The sequence below is a fragment of the Spermophilus citellus genome (assembly GCF_964194105.1).
Source record: "Spermophilus citellus genome assembly, chromosome: 6".
In the NCBI taxonomy this organism is placed as follows: domain Eukaryota; kingdom Metazoa; phylum Chordata; class Mammalia; order Rodentia; family Sciuridae; genus Spermophilus; species Spermophilus citellus.
The window spans coordinates 160,418,856-160,440,295 of NC_138187.1; the positions used below are offsets into that span (position 1 = coordinate 160,418,856).

General features: G+C 37.0%; 1 protein-coding gene across 10 annotated transcripts in view; it reads right to left on the minus strand.

Annotated features, from left to right (window-relative positions):
- Positions 1-3,053: 3,053 nt before the first annotated feature.
- The window catches only part of PRRC2C (proline rich coiled-coil 2C), a 78,715-nt gene continuing 60,328 nt past the window's right edge, over positions 3,054-21,440 (minus strand). For 4 of the 10 annotated variants that reach the window (XM_081299387.1, XM_081299389.1, XM_081299385.1 and 1 more), the window contains 12 exons: positions 18,761-18,862; positions 15,375-15,576; positions 13,947-14,150; positions 12,595-12,707; positions 12,096-12,232; positions 9,736-9,967; positions 9,426-9,548; positions 7,661-7,879; positions 7,260-7,363; positions 6,614-6,740; positions 5,497-5,733; positions 3,054-3,455 (listed from right to left, as the gene is read on the minus strand). In XM_081299387.1, coding sequence (XP_081155513.1) covers positions 3,198-3,455; positions 5,497-5,733; positions 6,614-6,740; positions 7,260-7,363; positions 7,661-7,879; positions 9,426-9,548; positions 9,736-9,967; positions 12,096-12,232; positions 12,595-12,707; positions 13,947-14,150; positions 15,375-15,576; positions 18,761-18,862 — 2,058 coding nt within the window. In that variant the 3' untranslated portion in view covers positions 3,054-3,197. Of the gene's footprint in view, positions 3,456-3,891; positions 3,945-5,496; positions 5,734-6,613; positions 6,741-7,259; positions 7,364-7,660; positions 7,880-9,425; positions 9,549-9,735; positions 9,968-12,095; positions 12,233-12,594; positions 12,708-13,946; positions 14,151-15,374; positions 15,577-18,760; positions 18,863-21,440 lie in introns of all 10 variants that reach the window. The other 6 variants (XM_081299390.1, XM_081299388.1, XM_081299392.1 and 3 more) reach the window with 5 other exon arrangements.

The following is a 21,440-nucleotide window of genomic DNA, read 5'->3' on the forward strand; positions in this document are numbered from 1 at the left end:
CTTGTTCTTTTCTACTTCATTTCAAATAGACATTTTACAGTTGAAATCTTAGGCACCTAAAGGTATTTCTTAGAGCTCATCTAAAACACATTAAGAATGCTTTATATTTATTCACAGTACAGAAAAAAGATTGCAAGGGAATGCAAAATCATGCCACAGCAGCATGAAAACATTACTCATGAGCAGGGTGTGGTAGCAAATGCCTGTAATCTCAGAAACTTGGGAGGCTAAGGCAAGAGGATCACAAATTTTTTTTTTTTTTTTTAAAGAGCAGTGGATATATAGTAACTTTTAGTGAATCAGGGGGACCAATCCAGGACATTTATTTTTTATTTTATTTTTTTATATATTTATTTTTTAGTTCTTGGCGGACACATCTTTGTTGGTATGTAGTGCTGAGGATCGAACCCGGGCCGCACGCTTGCCAGGCGAGCGCGCTACCGCTTGAGCCACATCCCCAGCCCAAGAGGATCACAAATTTGAGGTGAGGCCAGCCTCAGAAACTTAGTGAGAAAAAAAAAAAAAAAGGTTGAGGATGTGGCTCAGTGGTCAAGTACCCTTGGTTTAATCCCTAGGACTGAAACAAGCAAACCCCCCTAGAAATATCTGAGAAGCACATGCCCCGTGGCCTGTAAACAAAGATAAACAGTTTGTTACCCTTTAGTTCCTGAAGTTAGGACTAAGGAGGCAAACATCAAGTGGTGGCTACAGCTCTTTGGTAGTTTTGTATTTCCAACCTTATTCACTATACTATTTTCACCCAGTCAAATACAATAAGCCAGAGCTTTTAATTTAGAGCATATTTTGAGAGAAACCCAAGACCAAGAGGCTTATGTGAAGGCCCTTGAGTATTTTAAGGACTCCACAATAAGAGGGCACGCATGGCATTAGGGAACAAACAACTCATGTTGCTGAAGCTGGGTCTGGAAGCTACGTGCTCTGGATATGGAATTTTAGGATAAGTGACTAACAACCTCTCAGTAATCTACACACTGAATAAACGAGAAAAGGAATGTTCTAGTCTTCTGAGCAGAAGATGACGTTTACTGTGTTAACAAAAATGTGAAAATCACAAATGTAAATGCTCATATCTACTTCTGGTCTTTCAACATCCATCCACAAGAATGTTAATTTTTTTTTTTTTTGGTGGGGGATGGGGTACTGGGAATTAAGCCAGGGGCCTTAACCGCTGAGCAACATCCATGGTCTTACTGAGTTGCTTAGGCTGGCTTTGAACTTGTGATCCTCCTGCCTTAGTCCCCGAGATGCTGGGCTTACAGGTGTGCAGTACTACATCCTGCGGCGACTCTGTTCTATATTTGTTTCCAATTCAAAGTGTAAACACTACAAAAATAGGAGCCAAGACTACTCCCCTCCACAATAGTTACTTTGACTGAATAAACTTCGAAGTACTGAATGGTAAAGTCAAGTCTCTGGATGACAATCTTCCTTGAGCATAATGTGTTTGATATTTTGGTACATGACAGGCTTTGCTTAGGATTTTAGGAATGGAACAGAAGACCCAAGATTCATTATTTAGAGAATACTTTATTAGTTTCTGTAATCAAACCCACGTAGATAAGACCTTACATATTTAATACAGTGCGTTACCCCTGTACAAATGGAAAAAAATTAAGTTTAACATTTCTAGACCAATATGGCTGTTAATTTCTGTACAATGCCAACTCAACACGGTAAACTGGGATACTTTTCCAAAGTTGACAGCACAGCTAAAGTTTCCAAAAATTCAAATTATCTATATATGTATATATATATATTTATTTATATTTATATAAAAAGACCAATAATAGCAGTATGTTCTGCATCAGCAGCAGCAACAGCGTTTCCAGGTTCTGCAGTCATCTGAACAGAATCATAGACACACCCAGCATACTCCATTTAAAAAAGGGGGGAAAGTAAAAAAAACAAAAACAAAACAAAACCCGAGAAAACAGCAAAATTCTGTTACTGTTGTGATACCTGGCACCATTTTTTTTTTATTAGCTTCTCAATCATCATCTGAAAAGAAAACATTCTAGAGTAACATCATTAAAAACAGCTCTGATAAAGCACGGTCACTACCACGTATCATAAAGCAGGTACGAGAGGTTTAACATTCACAGCGTATGATACAGTACTGTCCTACATCTACAATACTAGAGGGTACGATTACAAAGGCAATTATTTGAGACTTGATTCTACTTTTCCAGCAGAGGGCCAAAAGGATGGTATGACACAGCTCTGTAAAGAAATGTACTTCCTTAGGATTTCCTTTCATTGGCAGCACAGTTCCAAGTACTCATTCTCTTCATGAACGTCAGCTAAAAACCGTTAATGGGGGTGGGGGGTGGGGTGGGGAAGGAACAAAAAGCAAAACAAAACAGCCATTGGATCCATACAAAGGTGACCAAGTGGAGGCAAGCAAGACTCAACCTAACTAGCATTTGACCAAATCTGTCAAGTTTGAATGGTGAGCGCTCCAAGCTTCAGACCACAACCAAACACAGCATCATTTCAAACAGAGGCAGTTGCCAAACACTGCTCATTCAGATATGCTCAAGGATGCTGATGTCAATATTGAACCATCTGCTCACTCATTCAGGAAGAAGGGGAGATCAGTTACGACTGTACTTTGATTGTGTTCAACTCAATCATCATATTACAAAAATAGCAAGCTGCCATAATAAAAAATAAGGCTCCTCTCTCCAGCACCAGTTATCTTCAGCTCTTCACCTCCAAGCCTACAAACACCACAACCATATCCAACGAACATAAGGGAGCAAAGAAACCACATGTGATCTACTGGCCGGGTCCGCCACACTGTTCAGGCTGAGCTATTCCTCTGTGGTGTTATTTTCCTCCTATTTCTGGTGTTTCATCTAACCATAAAGATTTTTAGGTCTAAATTATATGCACTTCAGGAATATGTGCACATAGTCATATATAGATTCTGACTGAAGATGCACGGCCATCAACTGAGCAAATGTTATACAGTAGGTGCAAGCTTGCCAAAGCCTGGTTTTAACTGGTACAGCAGCTGGGTGTCAGAGCAAATCACTCTTATGTCCTTGTGCATCTCCAAGCCCTAGACAGAATAATGTCACAGACCATTTTAACCGGGTGGCTCCTGGCATTATCTGACTTCATTCTGTTTCCCCTCCCCCCTCCCCTCAATACCCTGCAATAAACCACAGCCTTTAAGATTTCGTTTCTTCGGTTTTGATTGCTTGAGGTTTGATTGGTCCAGTTCTGACAGGTTTGGTGGCTATGGTGGGTGCAGGGGGTGGCTTTTCTTCTACTTTTTCCTGACAGACCCCAGGAGGGTCGGTCAGTGTTTCAGGAGGTTTACTTGAATCACTGTCCACTTTCTGGGTTTTGCCTCCTATCTGTTTGCTCTGTTGCTGTTCAGAGAAGAACCGCTGCGTGGACTGAAGAACCTCTGCTCTCTGCTTTGCCTTAAAAAGTGAGAAACAATAATTGAAAATGCTGCAGCATCACCAAAGCCTGTCAAATCAATCTCAGTTCAAATACTTTTACCAATCACAAATCAGTTTTCCCCTCGTTGGTTTGGCCTAAGCCAAAGGTACCTCATTGACCTTTCAGTTTTTAGTGCATAGACTTCTTCCTATCTTTGAAAAAATTTCATGTGATTTTTTAAATATTTGAAACAAGACCACCTCCCACCATCTTTTCAGAGTCTGCCCTCTTATAAATAATAAAACATATATTGCTAGTGATCTGAATCTTTTCTGGAACAGCTTATTGATATCAAATTTTATTTAGGGAGGCTGCTTGCAAGTCTGAAAACATACATGTAACACTTAAAACTTCTAGTTATCAATATGTGGTCTACAATAAAATGAAAAGGAAGCACTTATATTGTGGCATTACCAACACCTAGGACCAAATGTCTTGTGGCTGAGTCCTCTTCCCACAGCTCTCTTCTGCAGGGGAAGAGCATCAGAAATTAGTAACTACAACTTCACTTGATCACTAAGTTCTGATAGCTCCTACCACATTCTGAGCTGGTAAAATAATTTCTTAGTTTTACTGACTATGTTCCCCAAAGAACATACTTACGTCAACCTGTAAACTATCCTCTGTAACATACACAATTCAAACTATATACCTCTTGCATTTAACAAAAAATCCTGTATGGTCTACAGGTAATCTGTACTAGTCAAAGATTTAAAGCAATTTCAAGAAATCTGTATACTCTCCCACCCCATTAAGGTTATCAAGCTCTACTGTCATTTCTGACAAGAGAATGTGTGAAATTAAGTGCCAAGGAGCCAGGAGCTGGAAACCAAGGCCAGCCATAAAATCTCCAAAGCTTTTTACGTATGCGAGGTATTCTTAGTAGAAATAGTTGAAAATCCTAGGCACACGGCCTAATAAAAGCAGATAATATTTAACAAGTTTTACTGCAGGGTAGTCTTTACATATCATTACTCAGCATCAGAAACACAAAGGATGTCAACACTGGAAGAAACTTCAGTCAGCCAATTGAATTATTCTCTAACAAGGTCATCACAAACATGTTTCTAATTCAGAGTAAAAGTATCACTATGCACATGTCCCTGGTTATAAGCAATAAGCTTGTCTTTGTTCCAGTCTGATCTACATAGTGACAAAACAAACAAAATAACTAATATCTCTAAGGTCAGAAAACTTCCTCTGGCTGGACAGGCAGACAGGTAAGGGCCATGCTACAAAAGGCTGTCCCCACACAGACTCCTAAAGGCATGCCTCTGCTTTAGCAAACTTCATGTTTACTTGTGCCTTTCATCATGAAGGATCCCAAAGTGCTTTTCTGAGTTCTTCATCTATAACTGTACAATCCATTGCAGAACATGCCCACCTCCAGGGACAGGCAAAAAAGGATGTGAGGACAGTTTGAGAAGACTACACTGGAATGATTCATGAAGGAAGAAAAAAATCAAGATAGGTAACATGTCTTACCCTCTCCAGAGTTTTTACATAACCATGATTATATGATAGGCTGGATTGGGGGTGAAGGAGGGAGAGGAGGGAAGGGAGGGAAGAAAAACAAAGTAAAAAATGAAAGAAAATGGGGAAGGCTATAATAACCCACTATTACTTTTTTGCTATTTCAAAAATATAGCATCCAAACTCAGATCTCCCTCAAATACTTGTTTTATAAGCAGTTCATCTGACCAGAGTTTAAAATGTCATTGATTTTTGACTACAGTTGTAAAACAAAAAAACAAAAACAAAAAACCCAAAAAACAAACAAAAAAAAAAAAACAAAAAACAAAACCCTCAAAAAACAAAAACAAAAAGTAAAAAAAGAAAAGGAAAATGGTTGGGGTGGGAGGGAAAAATAGGGCAGGGGAGGGGGAGAGATGAACAAAAGTAGTGTGGTTAAGTCTCTAAGGCAACAAATGCCTGGCTCTGTGGTTATGGTCCAGAGGCATTTTAAGACATGGTTCAGAGACAAAATCTTGCTCTGTTGGCTGTTAACACTGTACTAACCTTCATGTCTTGTTCAGCCTTCAACGCAGCCTGGGCCTGATTACCTCTGACTCCAGATAGTGATCCACAAGGACCCCTGGCTACATGTGGCAAACGAGCATGGCTCATGAGGCCTGTGGTCAGCGGAGGAGGCATCTGACTGGCCAGTGCCATTGGTGGCCTCTGAACAGGCGCTGGGAAGGTGTTAGTATGTGGGGCTCTTACCAATGGAGGGACCAGGTTAGGCTGAGAGAGAATCTGAGTGGAAAAAACAAAACATACAACATTGAACTGTTAAAAAAAAAAAAAAAAAAAAAAAAAAAGCCAACTAGACCAGGTTGGCCTATCCCAGAATAAATCTGTTCCCATCCTGTCAGTGAAAGGAAGCTTATGGATTGTGCCGTTTCATCAACAAAGACAAAGAACAAACAAGTCATGCTTAGAGGATTTTACAGAAAAATTAGGCAAAGCATGCTACGGCATGTCAGTTGATTCTAGCGCCTCAGCTGCAAACTCCAGAGGGGGTGGAAAGGCTATTCATTAAGATATCTTTAAAAGAGGTACACCTGCAGAAAAGGCATATGCCTACACCAAACTTAATCTGAAGATAATCTCAGGAACCAATTCTAGTTTGTGAGAGTTGTCATCAATTTTTAGTCCATCTACGATTAGCAAAGGGAAACCAACTTTTTTTCACATTTACTGGAAACATCTATTTGGAAATTTTACTTCAACTGCACGTAGAGTCATTAAAAGAAGAAAAAAAAAAGCATAATTAAGAAAAAACCCACTTGGAACCTAGAAAACTTCAAGCACTGGGACCTTCACTGAAAAGTCAACTTCTTCAAAAAAGGATAAATTGAACAGGACTCAAATGATCAGAGCTGTGTGGGGAATCTTGGAATATTTCTATTGTCTGCTTTAAAAGTAAGCTATTACTATTGGAGTATAGCTATAAAGTGCAAAGAATTTATTTAAATATCATAAATTTTTTTTGTTAAAAAAAATCAAACTTTTTCATTTAAAACTGTACTTCTTAAATTGGTTAACATTCAGTAAGATTATAAAATCAGAGATTTAATCAGATTAGCAATTGTATGCAAGTAAATAATACTCATTCTTACTTATGTCTGCCTACCTGGGGTGCAAACTGTGTAGGAAATGGCTGTGTCATTCTCACGGTGGCAGGGGCTGACTGGAACTGCTTCTGATAGACAATGCTGCTCATTTTGCTGGACTGGCTGTTTGGACTTGTTGAAGTAGCCCTTGGAGAGAAGCCATCGCTGGTCAGTACAGTACTGCCATGTAAATGCTGCTCAATTTTTAAAGGCGTTTTTCTTGGTATTTTCATCATACTTGGTAGGTGATGAAAATTGACCAAACACTGTGCTAGGAGCCAGAGGCAGAGGCGAAAAAGGAGAATAGCTACATTTGCCCTGCATTAAAAGAATTTTCTTTCTTCTTTGTGCGGTACTGGATTGACCAGGGTCTCACACAACACAGGCAAGCATTCTAACACTGAGTTACACACCCTACTGTTCTAAGACAGACTCTCAGCTAAGTTAGTTGCATGGGCTGGCCTGGAACTTGGGATTTTCCCGACTCAGCCTTCTGGATAGCTGGGATTATAGGTGTGAGCCTCTATGCCCAGGTGAGTTTTCTTAAAATACACGTTAACATTTTAGATAAAATTATCAAGGTGTCAACATATAATTATTCAACAAACAAAGGTGATTGATTAATTACTTTGAAACTTCATAAGCAAATTTAAATATGAATTTTACCGGAAAGGACTAGATGTTGGTGTAGTGCTTCTACCGCCGATTGGAGGTGTGCCAGGTTTTATATCAATGCCACTTCCAAAGGCTTTTAGTTCCATTTCAGACATCTGAGAAAACACATAAATAAACTTAACATTCCTTCAATTCCATAAGGCAGGTGCTATTTAATGTCCTACATGTGAGGTTTCACGTAGGAAAGCACAAAAATCTTATTACTGGGCTTCAAATTTCACAGAATTATCAGGCTAAACAGAATTATACAGAAATTTGAGATTTTCTGCAGGATGGTAAAAAACTGATACTTGAAGAAACCAAAATTAACAATAAAAAAGCCCCACATAAATGCATACATCTGAACACAGGGCTTAAATTTTTTAAGAAGTGCATAGTTTCTCTTCACTTACTTTTCCTGTGGTTGCAATCATGCTGTGCTGTGTCCCAGCAGGGATTAGTCCTCTGAAGGGTTGGCTTACTTGTGCAGGACGGCTAAGACTCTGAGCCTGAGCTTGTGGAGTTGTGTGCTGTAAAGGGGGCTGAAGAGTCTGAGGCAAAGCAATCAGAGGCTGCCCTGTAGATCCAAAATTAGGCAAGGAAAGCTGGGATGCCGGTAAAGGGACTGTCACCTAGAAAGCAAGCATGTAGACGTCACTGCAGTTATTTGCTTATAACTTTGGTATGCATATCCCTTTAAGGATACACCACCCTTCAAATACTTTTGAGTAAGTCTTTAAATAAAATAAATTAATAATATATAATTAATAATACATTATAAATATACTTCACATACAAATTTTTGCTTAGTGACTATCCCATTCTTTTATTAAAAGTATATCAACAAAATGTAGTCATTTTGGGAAATGTGCTCTTGGGCAATTTCATCATCACGTGCATATCACAGATGATCCTTCTATAAACTAACATGGCCAGGACTGCGCTCTCTCTTACATGAGGTCTTGAAATGTGCCCACAGTGGTCTTAAGTTTGACCCTCACTTCAGTCTTCCAAGCAGCTGGGAATACAAGCGCCTGCCACCACACCAAGCAGGTCATACAGTCTTTACATGCAGTGTCTCATTGATGGAAACATTACTATGTGATGCTCAACTGTGGTTTTGTTCATGTGTAGTGAATAAACTAACTGAAATAATCTGACCATTTTTGAAGTTCATAGTACATGTCAAATAACCACAAAATACATGTTATAATTTTAAGAAAGTAGTCACGAGTTCCCAAATAGATATTTGTATAATGTTTTCTGTTCTGGTCAAAACAAGGTTCAATGAGAAAAAAAAAAGATTAAATTCTCAAACACTATCATCTCCATAAGATGACATTATATTTATAAACTGTTGCTCCTTAAAAATAAGAACCAAAAAGAGTCATGATAAGATAATTAATGGCTTGCCCTTCTCCTCCAGACTTCCACCCACTTTTAATGATGTTATTAGAAGACATAAAACAAAACAAAACCCATATATTTTTTCATTGAGGAACACTGTTGCATTCATTAGAAAGTCGATGGGCACTTACACTCTCACTCTGTACTACACCACCCAATGTGTCCCATCACGCTGTCCCTAAGAGTCTCCCTTCATCTCTAACACTGATGGGCAAACCACCTACCACATTTATATTCCTGAAAAATGGTTTTCAAACTTTTATATTCTTTTTTAAAAAATATTTATTTTTTAGTTGCAGTTGTCAATACCTTTATTTTATTTATTTTTATGTGGTGCTGAGGATCGAACCCAGGGCCTCATATGTGCTAGGTGAGGGCTCTACTGCTGAGCCATAACCCCAGCCCCAATCTTGTATATTCTTATGAATCCTTTCCTAAAATAAAGGATAACGGAAACCTAGTCCAATTAAAAAAAGGGGGACAGGGGCAGGCTGTGAATATAGTTCAGTGATACATGTGTGAGGCCTTGGGTTCAATCACCAGTATGGGTTGGGGGGACCCAGAAATGATCAAAGTGGGGAATGAGGGGGGAAGAGTCAGGAGAAGGGTATTATGGGGTGAATGAAGCACCTTCCACTGTCAGTGGACTCAATGGAACTCCCAGAACACCTGAGGGGTGTTTGAAAAACCACTCCTCCCATCTTATTTCTATATAAATTCCCAGACAATAACAAAAGCAATAAAAATAATAATAAAATTGAGGAAATTTACCATGCCATAGTTTACCTGCTGGAGAGCACTCGGTGATTGGGCAGTGTTATAAAAATTTGTTTGCCCAGGCTGTTGTACTTGTCCAGAATAAAGATTTGAGGCCTGGGTCAGATTTGCTCTAGCCTAGAAAAAATTTTTATAAGATAAAATAGTCAGATACTAGTAAAGGAAAGGGGAACTCATTACTTTTTCATTGTGTCTTCTATCACACTTTTATTCTTAAAAAAAAAAAAAAAAAGTCTCCTTAAAATAATCTGGATTTTGAAAATAGGAATACTACGAAGGTGCACCATCCTGGCCCCCACCTTACCTGGAGAAGGTGTGTATCTATCAGTTGGGAACCTCCCAGTCCTGATGCCTGCCCCAGCTGGTGTTCATACAATATAGGAATAGGCTGAGTATTTGAAGTTTGTTGAAAGGCAAGACCTGATTGTGCCTTGGCAAGTTCCTGGTGTTGGACAGCTGGGAAGTTGTGGATAGCAGTACCAGAAAGCACCACAGATGGCTGGGATAGACTGCTTTGCATAAAGGCTGGCTGAGATCTATGTAATAGAGGATAAGGTTGTGTTACAAATTAACTTTATCCCAAATGACCAAGTACTCTAGTGCTTAGAGAAAAATCTGCTTTCGAAATCTAAACTTGTGTCTTCTAATACAGTAGCCTCTAGCCATAATTACATGTATGTATCTTCTATTACGTTTCAGTTGAACACGTCTGGTCTTAAAAAAGCACACCCTTGAAGATAATTTGTTGAAATGGGGATTACAAACAGAGTGTCAGTGCATGGCTCCTTGACTTCTCATGGCTTTGTGGACATCACTAGCTGATCAAACAGAGCTGGAGAGTGGCTGCAAACTTTCCAACATTGTTTCAAGCAGACAATATAAATTAAAAGAAGACTGGTTTGGGGCTGGGAGGGTAGCTCAGAAGACTTGTCTAGCATGCACAAGGCTCTAGCTTTGACCCCCCAACACTGCAAAAAAAAAAAAAAAAAAAAGACTGGCTTGTGTAGAATAAGCTCTAACGAACTAACTAACTAACTAATTTCCCTACATTGTTGAGGATTGAAGCCAGGGCCTTACACATGCCAGGCAAGTGTTCCATCAGTGAGCCACACCACCAGCCCTGTAAAGTTTCATTTTTAAAAGACATTTCAAGATAACCCAAGTTTAAAAAATAAACCACACACACACACACCTACCTCTAACTTCTAGCTAGGGTAAACAGTTTTATATCTATTGGAAAGAATTTCATGAAATAACCAAACTAAATGGCACAGTAAGACCAGAAACAGGAAATACTATGTGTGCATAATAACACAGACACACAAATTCTACTGAAGAATCTTTCAACAGAAAGCTCAAAAGTAAAAGCAATATTTGTCAAGTTTATTAATGATTATGTTCTCTTTTAAGAAAGTTTAATTAGTTGAATCTGGCTTCTTTATGAATGCAAGTTATTTTGGAAAAAAAATAAGCTATATCATTCCATGTAGAGTTTAACTTACAAATTATAGGAATTATATCTGTTCTCGTTTTTTCCTTTTTTGGGGGAGCCACATCCCTAGCCCTTTCTATTAATATTTAATGACAGGGTCTTCATAAGTTGCTTAGGGCCTTGCTTTGTTGCTGAAGCTGGCTTTGAATTTACAATCCTCCTGCCTCAGCCTCCCAAGCTACTAGGTTACACTGTTGGGACTGTGCCTGGCCTGAACTACTTTTATAAAACAAATTTCTAAAAGCAAATGCACAACTTTCTAATTCTCCTAAGCTAAATGTCCTGATTGTAATTTATATTTCTTTCTGATGATCGGGGACATCACCAGGAATATGAACAGTAAGTAGCTAAGCTGACAAGCATTGCTCTTGCCATCTGGCTACTACCAATCCCTTATCCTCTTATAGTGGAAACCAAAGACACCCAGAGTTAAATCCAGTTTTGGCCTCTTATTTATACTGTGACCTCAGATAAAAACAAAACAAAACAACAACAACAAAAAAATGACCACCTCTTGAAGTCCTAACTTCCTCATGTCAAATGGGAATAACTTAATTTACTATGAGAACTAAGTTAAATGTAGTCAACATATATTAAGGACTAAATAGCTATCATAGATAAACAAAGTTCAACAAAAATCAGTTTGCATTATTTTCCTCAATGTAAAGATAAGGTACAATGCATTTGAGTGAATTTTTACAGAAGACTCTCTTCTGCACATGTACACAGTCAGCTTGTCACTACTATCATCCCTGCTTCTATTCTTTGTCTGAAATCCCATCCCCTCTCTTCTGTTATACTCTACCTGTTCTCCATCTCTAATATACTATTATTTTCTGCTACGCCTCAGCTCTTACACAGAGAACACTTGGATTTGTAGTTGTTAGCAGCCTCATGGCACATTAAGTTTCAGGTTCCATTAGCAGCTATTATTATCTGTGAACTCTAATTGTTACGGGTTGTTGTCACTTCATTAAGAAGCTTTTAGGTTTCTTTCAAGTCTATTGAAATGACCAGAGACTGAGGTTTATGACATATAATCAACACGCTTAACCATTTAATGTATTCACGGTCATTCCAGCTTTTTGGAGGAAAGAAGAGACAATAGGAATTCTAATAAGGAGAATCAGCAGTATCATTAGTTTTAACATGAAGACATTTAAAGCAATTACCTGTATGGTTGAAGTGAAGAACTGAATAATTCTTGAGCCTGGGAAACAGCAGGACCAGCCCCCAAACTCAACTGGGCTTGATGTTGCCCTTGCAGTGGTGCATAAATAGGGATTGGGATTTGCTGAACTGAAGCTGGCTGCAGTGCAATGAAAAACAAACACTCATTCATTTAAATGTATATGAAATCATACACATGAATCAAAACACTGGAAAAAATAATCTGAGACACAGAAAGAATAAAAAAGATTAATAGTACCCATCAGCTCCCTTTTAAAACAAGACCAAATGTAAACATCTAGATTTTCTTTCTGACAAATCACTTCTTCTATATCGTAACTATCAAGCTTTCGTAAAGTTAAAAATTTTGCCAGTAGCCTACCAAGGAAATAATGGATACGATATAACTTTAGGGAGTCTATCTTGTAGTCTAAGATTAACTACTATAACCATAAAAATGGCAAGAAATAATACATGATAGAAGGAATCTTTGATATCTACCTGAGAGAGACCTGGCTGGAAGCCTTGCTGCTGGGCCAGGGATGGTGGAGCTAGCCGTGCATGTTGGGTATTGAAGAGATGACTTGTATCCATGTAGAAAGCGGGGATCTGAGCTGCAGGCCACCAGGAAAAACAAGCAGCAATAATGTCTAAATTTCAGAATTTTCCAAGTAGTAAGTAAAAAAACTAAGTTTCGAAGCAGTTTCTAAATGAGCCCTCTCAAAAGTCACAGAAAAATTGAAAATATAAAAAGAGATAAATGCACCCCCAAAAAGCAAGAACAAAAGCAAAAACCAACAAAACCCCAAACTAACCAATAACAAAAAAAAAAAAAAAAAAAAAAAAAAAAAAAAAAAAACCTAAAAAACTTCTACTAGAAAGGTAGTAGTAAAGGTAGTAAATTAAAAATAGTGTATCTAATATTTATGAGGTTATGGAAAAATAAACACTCTCATGGCTAAAATTTATTGGTAAAACTTCACATAAAAATTGAACATAGATTTATCCACTGAACCAGCAAATCTACTTCAATTATAAGTCTACCTTCTAGAATTTAGCAAAATATATATCAAGAGAATGGATATTTAATAATTTGAAGTTTGGTATGGACTCTTAAACATATTTCTGTGTATCATACAAACCAAATTGTGACTGGTTGTTTTTCTGAAAAGTATATTCTGGAGACCTACCTACGTTGTTTTAAATTTGTCACTACAAATGAACACCCTCAAAGTATAGTTAAAAGATTCCTAGCCATGAAATTGTTACTACAGTGAGTATGTATGTGTGCATTTTCTAAGATACTTTTCAAAAAAAGAATTATGTCAACTTATATTACAGGATTATTAACAATACCCGGAATCTCTATAGATACTGGATACTAACAGATGCTAATTATTAATTTTCTATGAAAGGTAAGAAACAACATGATGAGTTGGTGAGTTTAAATATTTTTCAGATGTTTCAGATGAACACTGTGATTTTCATTAGGACCAGCTACCAACCACCATCATATAATATTTTCTTTCTACTTTTAATTCCCCCCCTCTTCCAAACTATTACCTATTGTTAAATGTTTTGTTATTTGATTGGAACAGTGACACATGCATAATTTTTGAATTAGTAGAACCAATTTGTTATAACAATTGGTAATAATATATAATAAAATATGTAATAATATCTAATAATATATCAAGGAGAAAGAGGATTTAACTCTATAGGGGGACATATTTGCAAAAAGCACATCAAAAAATATTTAAACTTGAAAGAGTTAAGGAAAAAAAAAGAAAAACCAGGAGTTTAAAAAAAGTTTTCTTTTTCTAAATTCTTTATATTAAAGTGTAAAATATTACCTGCTGCAGACTGAGACACATAAACTTGTGGACTCTGTTGTTGCTGGGCAATAAGGGAAGGCATGCAGCTTAATTGTGAAAAATGACTTGCAGAAGGCAGGCTGCTTGTCTGTAACTGCTGGGGTTTCACTTTACAAATATTAGGAGGGTCCGATGTGGTGGTAGATTTTGTACTCAAAGAAGAGGTAGTGTATGTACCAGCTCCTGTAGTTGGGGGAGGGATAAAATCAGGGAAAAATATTGTATATCTAAAAGTGCCACTGTTGTTGACAGTACCATCTAGAAAGTAGAAGATTAATGTTTATACCCATTATGTACAGTAGGCCCTCTGTACCCATGGGTTCAACATGTTAGTATCCAAGCAACCACAGGTTAAAAACACTGAAAAAAAAATTGCATCTGTATTGAACATACACACTGTTTTCATTATTATTTTTCCAAAACTATACAATATAATGTTTATACTGTTAGGCATTAAAAAGTGATCTAGGGATGACTGAAAACATACCAAAAGATATAGGTAGGCTGTATATATGCAAACACTACATTATAAATAAGGGACTTGGGCCAGGCATGGTGGTACATGCCTGTAATTCCAGTCACTCAGGAGGCTGAGGCAGGAGGACTGCAAGTCAAGGCCAGCCAGGGAAACCTCACTATTCTCACTATTCTGTCTCAAAGTAATCAATAAAAGGGGATGGAGATTTTAGCTCAGTAGCAGAGGACTCTTGGAATCAATCCCCAGTACCATAAAACCAAACAAAACCGCACCGAACCCATAAATCATCTCTCAAATAGCAGAGGCTGGAAATTCTATAACCTAAATCTTCATCAGAAAATTTAAGTTACCCCACTTGGTTTAGTTAGGCCAATTAAACTTAGGCCTCTAAATTAGATACAGACTGCAAAATATCTAAAAGCTATGTGGTTTTTAATTACTTCTGAGTTGATCAAACTAGTAAATACAACTATGTAAAGGTTAAAAAATATCAAAAGGTAAAACTCAGAAAAATTTAGAAGAAAAATTTTTTTCTCAATTATTCTTTGGTACATGTACTGTGTGTGTGTGTTTGTGTGTAGGGATGTACACCGGGGACAGAAGGGCCCAGCAAAAACTGTTCTAGTTATTCTTCAATAAATGTGTGCCAAACTAAAATTCTGAGAGCAAAGAGGAGGAAGGGCTAAGTGAAGCCAGAAGTTTTACAGAAGAGTTGATAATTATCTCACCTACAGTCTCATATCTTTTATACACAATACTTTTTGGGGGACAGTGAACAGAAGACTATAAAATGTTAAATAATTCAATATATTTAAGCTGGGGATGTAGCTCAGTGATAGAGCACTTGCCTAATATTCCTGAGGCCCTGAATTCCATCCCCAGCACTGCTCACACAAAGGTATTTAAGGAAAGATACAAAAAAGTTCTACCTGATAGTGATGTTGTAGGAGTGACTGAAGCGACAGGAATCTGAGGCACCGACGCACTTGAGAATGAACTATAATTGGCAGTGCTGGGCCCACTGGCACTACTGCTAACTCCACTTGCAATCGGAGGTGCTGTGGAAGTTACTGGAGACCCCTTTTCCCTTACGTTTGGAGAATTCTCCCATGCCTTGCGTGCAGACTCCATCTGCAAAAAGGAGGACATTTGTTAAAGGAAAAACAAACAAAAGACACAATACAGAAAAAGTATACACATTGTTATGGTTTAAATATGAAGCATCCCCTACATTCATGTGTTGAAGGCTTGGTCCCTAATGCAGCCAGGTTCAGAGGTGGGGCTAGGGGAAGCGATTGGATCTTGAGGGCTCTGACCTCAGTGGATTACTAATTTGATGGTGTCACTGGGAGTTAGTGATACTGTAGAAGATAAGATCTACTTGAAGGAGTGGGTCCTTGGAGGCTCTATCCTGTCTCTCTCTAGCCCCTTCTTCTTTCTCTGCTCCTCAGCTGCTATGAGTGAACAGCTTTGCTCCACCAAGCTCTTCTGCCATGATGTTTGGCCTCACATCAGGCCCAAAGCAAGGGAACTAGCTGAGTGTGGACTGAAAACTCTGAAAATGTGATTCAAAATAAATCTTTCCTCCTTTAAGTTGTTTATGTGAGGTATTTTGGTCACAGTGATGAAAAGTTGACTAACACACACATACACACATCATACATCAATCAATAATTAAATTTGGAACGTAATGTCAAAAACTACACAAACTAGAGGAAATCTATGGATTTCTAATTTTTCACTTGCCCGTTATCTTTGCTCCTTTACTCAAATTGAGGGGGTGGGAGGTGGAGTTATTACTTTTCTACAGAGAACTTGTTGATGGCTTTGGGAATCATGTCAACTTTTGTACGATATGAGCCTTGCTCCACTGCCAGTGAAGAATAAGAGAAGGAACCAAGATGCCCCCGTAGAATGATTTAAGGCTCTTCCTATGATTGCAAAGGTCCTTAGAAGTACTTATCAAAAGGAAAGGCATAAAAGGCAAAATACATCAGGTTTTAGGCTTTGACGTAGTACAAACACTTCCTATTTCACACCCTGACCTCTTTCAGCATTTCAGGAACTGGCTACAGCTATTTCCATTTGTGGTTCTGAATTTAACTGTAGTCTTCGTTCAATCTGTTTAAAGCAGCATTGTTCAACAATTTGCAAGACAGTATATAAATGAAAGTCACATGTGTAACTGAAAATTTTCTGATAGGAACATTTTAAAAAGTAAAAACAGGTAAGATTAATTTTGATAATTTTTCATTCAACCCAATATATATTTTCATTCAACTACAATATAATTGAAAGCGCTGTCAACATAAAATTGAGACATATTGGGGCTGGGGTTGTGGCTCAGTGGTAAAGCACTTTGCCTAGCACACGCAAGGCGCTGGGCTCAAGCCTCAGCACCACATAAAAATGATAATAAATAAAACAAACGTTTTAAAAAATGAGACATATTACATACTTTTCAATATTAAAATTTCAGATGCAGTGTGGATTTTGTTTTGCACTTACAGCACATCTCAATTAGGATCAGGCATAATTTCAGAACTCAACAGCTACCTGAACAAGAGGATTCTGTATACATTATCTTGAGGCTACTTTAATAAGTAGAATAGATACACAGATTTCGAAGTTTAACATTTTTAATACTCTTGTTGAGAAGTTTTTGAGTCCTTGAAGTTCCAACTTCTAAAATTTTAATGTATTTTAAGAACAAGAAAGAATCAACAAGTTCACTGTAGAAACATAACTAAACCCCAAGGATCCCCACCTGCATCCCTTTTAAAACATGCAGTACTCTTATTACCTTACCTTAATAACTAATTATCATTGTACATTCAGAATGAAGGATGCTTATATGGGTGGGGGGAGTCTTTTTTTCTCATAGTCACTTTGTTGTTTTCAAATGTATTTAAGTTTAAAATTAAATACATACAAAAATGTATTTTAAATGGTGTGGAGGATTAACAAAAAAGCAATTTGAGAGTACAATCACACACCAGTTTTGCTGAGGAAACAGAATTAAATTTTAGCAAATAAACTGCATAATATATAGGCCACAAATAGTAGACTTAATTTCATTTATTAAGCAGGAAGAAAACTCGAAATTTCTATTTTTGGAACTTCAAGGAAACTAAAAGTACAATTATTTAACGATACACACTCTCAGCAACATCTATATAGAATTTTTCTTTATTTCATCTATTGCTCAGAGAGATTTTCAGAAACAACAAAACCAGAGAAAGCTTCATGCCTTATGCAATTTAATTTAAACTACATGCATATAATTTCTTCTTGGAATGGTAAAAATGTGAGTGAAAGGCAAGTTGAACATCACCCTAAAGAATTAACTACTGGCTTAAAAAAATAAAGAACTATTTTTTTATTTAAGTTAGATTATGATCTTGAATAGCATAATGATAAAAATCATAAGTAAAGAACACAGATGAGACAGTCATTTAAGTGAAAAGAAACAGCAAAGGATAAATATAAACTGGCAGTAAATAGTAAGAACTGGGTACAAACAGGATGGCACAAAGCAAGGGTTGTTGTTTTCTAAAATTTTACAGCTTCAAACATATTTATTAATCCTCTTATAAAGAAGTTAAGAGGGTAAGGGAGACAAGTGATCAGGTGGCTGGGGTCTCAAGCTGACAGTCTAGAAATGAATACAGGCCACATGATAAAACACCATCAAAGAGATTCACTGTCAACCAGTGCAACATTAGGAAGATATGCTTTGACAGAGGTGAATTACTGGAGTTGCCCAGATTATGAACAAAGAGCAACAGTGAGATAAATGCACTGAAAAGGAAAAAAAAAAAAAAATCATATAATTCCATGCTTTTTTTTTTAGCATGACTAATGAATCTACAATGCACAACAGAAAAAGTATTCTCAAATAACTCAGCTGAGAAAAAAGGAATACAGCTCAAAATTATAAATAAGATCAAAATAAGGCTAAGTTTTTTGACATTACAAAGTGCTAAATCTGTTTTGTCCACTTAAATCAAAATTCCCTGATGCTGTTTATCAAGGAACATGCAAGTTAATTAACTTCTTTTCTATAAAACATTTTTATCACTAAATTGCATTAAGTTACTTCACACACAAAATACAAAATCACAACTGTAACAAGCCTTACTTAAAATATCAAATCACTGCTAATTGGGGTTAAAAGCTAATAAAGTTTTAAGGAATAATTTCACATCTCCGTTTCCTCACCTTGGAGGAGATAAAACTAGTAAAGATACCCAAAAGAACATTGTTAACTTGCATGCAATAATGAAGGACCCTTAGAGATGGATGTCGTACATACCTTGAAGGTGAGGCTGAAAGTAGTGGGAGGAACTGAAGTGAGGCTGGAGCTCTGTTGTATCGTCTCCCTCTTAGGGAGGGGAAGAGTGTTGGGCAGGGGCACCTGAAAAGGCAGGCAACACATCACAATCTAACTAAGTCTGCTATAAAAGCCCCCTTTACGATAGGACTAACTCCCCCCAAATGTGGTATTTATTTTTCATTAGAGCCAACAGGGGTCTTTGATTACTGAAAATTATACTGTTTATAGTAATTAGTGATCACGCAATTAGGTAATTCTCAAAAAAGGGAAAAAACCCCACAATCTTTTTATGTACAGATCATGAGAAAAAAAGCGTGCCCCATACATAAAATTTATGCTTAAAGGCAGCACTTCTCACATTTTTTAGAGTGCACCCAGGCTGTTAAAAATAATAATCTGATTTAACTGCTCAGGGTTACTCCCAGGTAATGCTAATGTTGCTGCCTCAAGGTCCATATTATGTAGCAAAGCTTTAAGAAAAACAACTTTTACCATACGGGGGAACCACAGATTTCAACCAGAATTATTTAACATGACAATGAAAATATAAGAAATTAACTTCTTTTCTGCAAGAGTGAACTTTCCAATAACTAAATTCAAGTAATATCTGGGCAAAGTATGGAATATTACCATTAATCCAATATACCAGTTTTGCTATAATAATAAAATGATTATGGAAAATGATGTTAGAAAAAAGCTACCCATATCTCTCCTTTCCCCTAAGTCTCTGGACCTTAGGAACTTTATTATGTTATACACTATTACATGTTTACTTTTGATGGTTCATTTAGTAGTTTAGCTAAAACTGGCTGAGATGGTTAGGGGTTTTAAGATAATCACTGTAACGTGGACTAATGGAGACCCATCATAGCATGAATTATTTAACGAAGACACTTCATCCGTAGGACATTGAAATATTCAGTGATTGTAGGCACTGGGGTTGTAGTTCAGTGGCAGATTGTTTGCCTAGCATGTGGAGGTACTGAGTTTGGTCTTCAGCACCATATAAAAATAAATAAATAAAGGTATTGTGTCCCACACACAACTAACAAAATATGTAAAAAACTGAGTGATTGTAATATTGGGTCATACTAACAAGAAATAATCAGTGCAGATAGTAAAAAAATGGTATTAAGCCTCATCAAGAGAAATAAGGCTAAGCTATCTTCTTCTTCTTTTTTTTTTTTTTTTTTTTTTGGGGGGGGGGGGGGACCGGGGATTGAATCCAGAGATGCTTAACCACCGAGCCACATTTCCATCCCTTTTTAAACACTTCATTTAGAGGGTCTGAGTTGCTTAGGGCCTGCCTCTGAACTTGCAATCCTGCCTCAGCCCCCTGAGCTGCTGGGATTACAGGTATGTGCCACCACAACTTGCTAAACTATATTCTTTTTTTTTAAAAAAAGAAAGTTCTATGTATAAAATGGAATCCCAGACTACTGGAAAGAAAAAAAAAAATTTTTAAAGGCCCTAAAAATGTCAGACATTTGTTTTCAATACTACATTAAGATCAAAATCACTATCATATGTAGCACAAATAAGCAGAACAGGGAAACCATCTCGAAGTAATGATCCTTTATCAAGCTCCATGACCCAAAATGATCTGTTTTCAAACATACAGTGCTATCAGTCAAATGTAGAGATATTCACGTCTACAGGAGACCTTGTTTCTTATCATTTATATTTTTAAAATTATATTTTCAGAGGACTGTCCAAACCATCTTTTACTTTCTTGAAAACTAAAACTTTAGAAATACTATTTTTAAAAATGAGAAAAGACACTCCAATAAAGTATAAATAAACTCTACTGAGACTGTAGTCAGTCAATATTTGATAATCTAAACAGTGACATGAGGATTAAACTGATAGGAAGTAATTTTCTCTTTTCTTCATTAAATAGCAAGTAAACACAAATATCTAAAACACTCTCAGAAAGATAAGGAGGGAAGATTTGATGTATGAAGTAAAATTTTTTAACAGTGGCAAATTGGACAATTTATACTATCAGCTTCCAGAGAGCTATTTTCACTTTAGGAAATTTTGTTCACTCCTCATATTGCTCCTCCTCAGCTACACAGAAGTCCTTCAAACAGACTATAAATTTGGATTAAGTGATACCTAATGTAGGTCATTTTTGTAAAATTCCATAAACCTAATGTTAGAGAGAAAGACAAGAAATACCAGAAGACAAAAATCAAGATTTTTATATTAAAATGATAGTCAAAGCCCTTGTGAGGAACCTTTATATATTTTCTGTAAGAGACATTTCTGAAAAGAACAATCACAATTTTAGTCAAATAGCCTTTGATGTACAGAGGGGCTACATTTAAAAGGAAAGCAAATGACCATATGTTCACCACACCTGCTCTCTGAAACAAAAAAAACACCAGCTTTAAAAAAAAGTTCTTCTAAATTATATCATGTGACCACAGCAAGTCATCTAACATTTTTATTAAGCTTACATTTTTTCATCTGTCAGTGAACTGAGCTAAATAACAGACTAAGTATTAGAAATTGAACCCAGAGGGGCTTAACCACTGAGCCAAATTCCCAATCCTTTTTGAGACAAGGTTTCACTAATTTGCTTATTAGGGCCTCACTAAATTGCTGAGGCTGGCCTCACTTGTGAGTTTCCGCCTTAATCTTACAAATCACTGGG